This window comes from Lithobates pipiens, unplaced genomic scaffold (genome assembly GCF_037356315.1).
Source record: "Lithobates pipiens isolate NorthernLeopardFrog02 unplaced genomic scaffold, aLitPip1_a1.2 Scaffold_18, whole genome shotgun sequence".
Classification (NCBI taxonomy): Eukaryota; Metazoa; Chordata; class Amphibia; order Anura; family Ranidae; genus Lithobates; species Lithobates pipiens.
Window position 1 is genome coordinate 246,744,425 of NW_027507758.1, and position 4,551 is coordinate 246,748,975.

Here is a 4,551-nt window from a genome sequence, read left to right on the forward strand (position 1 = left end):
TCTTGTGTCGTCCTCCTCCTCCTCCATGATCTAATAGCACGATCCATTTCTGCTGTGTTGTGTACAAAGAAAATAAAGACACCTAGCGGCGGCTCTCCGAGGACACTGATCACACACGTGTCATAAGGAGAGGAGAGCAGAGGAGAGGAGCGTCACACTGCTGGATCTCTTCCAGCTCCTCTCTGTTTATCCTTTATCCAGGTTTTACTTCTGCTTGCCTGCTAGCTTTTTTTTTTTCCCTCTCCCCCCCCTCTTGCTCCTCCCTTTCTGCAATCCTATATTAACAAGCTGGGAAGAAGAAGCACACTTCATTGTTGGCAAGTCCCGATGCGTGTGGGTGAAGAGTGACTGTGCAGCCCGATCGGCCAGGGGGGATCGGCCAACAACAGTGGACTCGTGTGGGTTCTCCCCTCCTCCAGGATCCTATATGCTGGGATCTACTCCTTGATCGTCTCCAATCCTCTGCAATCAGCGATCACAAGGGGTGAGCACTTGTGTGGGGGAGCTGGCCTCATTGTCTTCTGGTCTCTTCTTTTTATTTTTCTCCTCTCCTTTTTTTTTATTTATTTTTATTTTTTGTTGTTCTGGAGTCTGCGATGGGAGACAGATGGCAGTGGTTGTTGCTGTGACGATCTGCACACCAATAAATAATTCAGACGATTCGAAAAAGTTGCTGAAATAGTCATGTTACCTTTTCTGTGCTGGGATCTGTTTCTGGCTCGTGTGTCCGATCGGGGATACAAACTCTATTTGTTTGTTTTGGATTATTTTATTTATTATTATTATTCTTATTATTATTATTATTTTTTAAAAACGGATGAAAGTTTTTAAAAACAGATCTGTACTGCTTTGCAGATTGTTGTCTCAGTAAGTTATCAAGTAAGCAGTTTATGGACAGTGCTGATGGGGTTTTTTTTTTTTTTTTTTTTTTTTTTTTTTTTTTTTGAGGGGGGGCTGTCACCCCCCCTCCTTATGATTTATATTTTATAAATTTTTTTTTTATTTTTTTTTTTTATTGTATAGATGTATGTTTCCATTTCTAGAACTGTTGAGCCCCCCCCCCCCCTTGAAATAATCCCACCTAGGCTGCTGCACCCAGCATATGGGCACGACTTGCAAATGATGTAGTACCTTTGTTTGCATTGTTGCGTGAGACCCTTGTTAACTGCCTGCTTCCTTGGTCCCTGCCCTCGCCTTAGTATATATGTATTTCTACATGGGTCTCCCCCCCCCCCCCCCCCCCCCCTACTTCCCAATCCATCATGTATGGCTGAAGTTTTGATTACTTTTTTTAAAAAAATGGTTTTGTTTTAATTTATATTAACGTTGTGATGGGTTACTCTTGAGCTTTTGTTTGTCTTCTTACTCTTAAAAAAAAAAAAAGAATCGATCGCTGTGGTCTTTAATGCCTGCTCAATCCAATTTAATGGCAGTGTTTAAGGGGCTGGTTGAAGCTGCGGAAGATTACGGGTACTTAATGTATCGCTGTGAATGTATAACAGTGTTTATAAAAAAAATGCAATGTGTCAATGACATTGTTATAGCCGTACGTCATGGGGGCTGAGCTTGGCTGATTTTAATCCCATCATGTCAGCAAACGATTTTTTTATTTTTTTATTTTCTGGAGGATTTGGTCAAATTTTAAAGGGCATTTAAGGCTTGCAGTTTTGATGTAATGGTAGCAGCTTGAGTGTCCTGGAGCACAATGCAGGGGGATGAGATGAACAAGGTCTTTTGAAGATCTAAATGCATCTTGCTGTGAGTGTGTGTGGTACGTGCTGCACGTTTTATGCAGAAGTGACACTTTGCTGTAATGGCTTAATCTCTCGTTGCATAAAGTGATTGTGTTCTAGAAAGCCTTGTATAGATTTTAAATTGCGTTCGGCAGAACTAACATTATTTTTTTTTTATTTTTTTATGGATTTTTTTTTTCCCAGGTGTGCAATGGCAGACCATTTAATGGCAATGAATCATGGCCGGTTTCCAGATGGAACCAACGGTCTTCACCACCACCCTGCTCATCGGATGGCTATGGGTCAGTTCTCCAACCCACATCACCACCAGCAGCAACAGCAGCAGCAGCACGCCTTTAACAGCCTAATGGGGGAACATATGCACTATGGTGCAGGGAATCTGAACTCTAATAACAGTATCAGGCACGCCATGGTGGCTGGGAATGTAAACGGAGGGCATCCTAATGGCAGCATGGCACAGACGGCAAGATTTACCAGTTCACAATTTATGGGACCTCCTGTTTCGAATCAAGGAGCTCAGCTTACAGCTAGCATGCAGCTTCAGAAATTGAACAATCAATATTTTACGCATCATCCGTATCAACATAACCACTATATGCCGGACTTGCATCCTGCAAATCATCAGATAAATGGGACAAGCCAGCATTTCAGAGACTGCAATCCAAAGCACAGCTCTGGTATGCCTCCTTCAGTCAGCCATGTCCCTGCAGCGATGCTGCCTCCTAGTGTCATAGACACGGACTTTATAGACGAGGAAGTTCTGATGTCCTTGGTGATAGAAATGGGCTTGGATCGTATTAAAGAACTACCTGAGCTATGGCTAGGACAGAATGAATTCGATTTTATGACGGACTTTGTTTGCAAACAGCCCAACAGAGTAAGCTGCTAGGACCTTTATGAGATACAAAAAGAACTTTGAACATTCCTCCATGGACACCGACTCTTGCTTCCAGAATCCACTATTAATCTGTACAGAATATATATATCTATATATATTTTTTTGTTTCTTTTGATTCCCACTTTTTTATTTCCCTACTGCCTTGTTTGAGACACTTTCCTGCAATAGTGTGTTTCAGTAATTTTTACTCGTCTCCTGTCCAAGTCAGCTATTTTATGGTGTTTTTTGACTCAAGTCCATTTATTTTTTTTTATTTTTTATTTTTGTCTGTTTTTTTTTTTTGTTTTGCTGGACTGCATCAACGTGAAATAGAGCTGATGGTTGCATGATCCTTACAGGCAGGATTGTTACTGCACTAATGCTGCCATGTTGCTTCATTTTAATCTATGCATTGCTGTGCACTTTTTTTATTGTAACTGGAAGTTTTAACAGGGGCCAAGCTTTGGCAGATCAGGAGACGGTTGTACTGGTATAATTGAATTTTTTTTTTTTTCTGCCCCCCCTTCCCAAATTTTACCAGTGTTTCACCCATGTACAGAAAAAACAGTGAGGGTGGAATGTAATCAGTGTAACATTTCACAACTGCGTTTCCCCAAAAAATGTTTGACACTGTGCTAATCTAGTTAATTTAGTTCATGGAAGAATACTACTGTGTTTAAAAGCTTTTTAGGAAATTTTGACAGTATTTTTGTACAAAGAATTTTTTTGAGAAAATACCTGTTAATTTATTCTATTTTAATTTGCCAATGTCAATAAAGAGCTGCAAAGTGCACCAATTTAATTTGACTATTTGTTTTTTAACAGATGAGGGAGAAAAAAAATTATGGTTTTTCAGGAACTCCTAAGAAGCGTATAGGGCAATTCGTGAGAGAATAACGGGAGGCTACTGTTGCTGACCTTTCCTACAAAAAAATGAATTCCCTGGCTGTCATTCTTAAGCTTGGATTTTAAAGCTTAGAAGAATTTCTGATACTTATTTACTGCCTGTTGCTACCAGGTCTGGCCCTGATGGGTACTGTAGTTGGGACCCAGCCAAGTGGTAATCGTTTTCAGAAGGTCAACAATAGCAGCCCCCCCATTGCACACATTAATCCAGTTGTTTATGGCTCAATGAGACTTTCATGCTGGCCTGCTCCCAAGGTGGAACATTATTGGCTCACTGGATCCTCCTTTTGGCAAGCCTGTCTAGAAAGAAACCTGGAGGTTGTGATTTACAAACTACTTCTGAAAATACTATCTGCTTTCTTAATACAGACCCTTTTATTGGTTCGGTAATTTAGAGTCTCTGACCTGGAACAAATATCCAGACTGGGACTTCATGACTTTTCTGACATTCTTGTGGTGTCGGTGGCTAATAAAAACCGGTGGGTCAGCCTAACAGCCAGGCAACTGGCATCTTTGGAAAATTGCCAATGGAAGCCCCCATATTTCTCTCCCAAATGGGTTACTGAGTGCTCTGCAACGCTTGGGAGGATTTCCTGTGTTTTTTTTTTTTTTTTTTTTTTGTGCATTTGTATTGTGGCTGCCCCATCACCTGCTGTTTCAAAGGTATCCATAGACACAAGAGAAGCCCTGCCCTTACCAGCTGTGATTACATTCATAAGGGGAATGAGCAGATGCTGCTGTTCAAGAGCTGCCTAAGAAATGGTGTTTAGAAAGTCTTGTTTGATTGCTCAGTTTTGTTTTCCCCCTAGTGCTGGAAGGTATCTCAGCCTGCTTTCCTTCTCACTCATCTCCATGACTTAAGAGTGCCATACCTCATTTACAGATATTAAGCAATGTTATGATTATGCCTCTGGGAATCTAAACTGACCATACAGAATAATCAAATGACTGATCCCCTTTAGATTTACTAACAACTTTGTTTAGGTCGGCTTTTGCCACACTGTGGTTCTTTGT

The 4,551-nt window shown here is 40.9% G+C and overlaps 1 protein-coding gene across 1 annotated transcript; it reads left to right on the forward strand.

Moving 5' to 3' along the window:
* Window positions 1-286: 286 nt before the first annotated feature.
* On the forward strand, window positions 287-3,433 carry CITED2 (Cbp/p300 interacting transactivator with Glu/Asp rich carboxy-terminal domain 2). Its single transcript, XM_077486742.1, has 2 exons — window positions 287-484; window positions 1,938-3,433. Exon 2 carries the CDS (start codon window positions 1,945-1,947, stop codon window positions 2,641-2,643), a length of 699 nt encoding a protein of 232 aa, XP_077342868.1. The 5' UTR covers window positions 287-484; window positions 1,938-1,944; the 3' UTR covers window positions 2,644-3,433.
* The last annotated feature ends 1,118 nt before the right edge of the window (window positions 3,434-4,551 follow it).

Coding starts and splice junctions, on each gene's coding strand:
- CITED2 (XM_077486742.1), top strand. CDS start 1,945: ATGGCAGACCATTTAATGGCAATGAATCATGGCCGGTTTCCAGATGGA.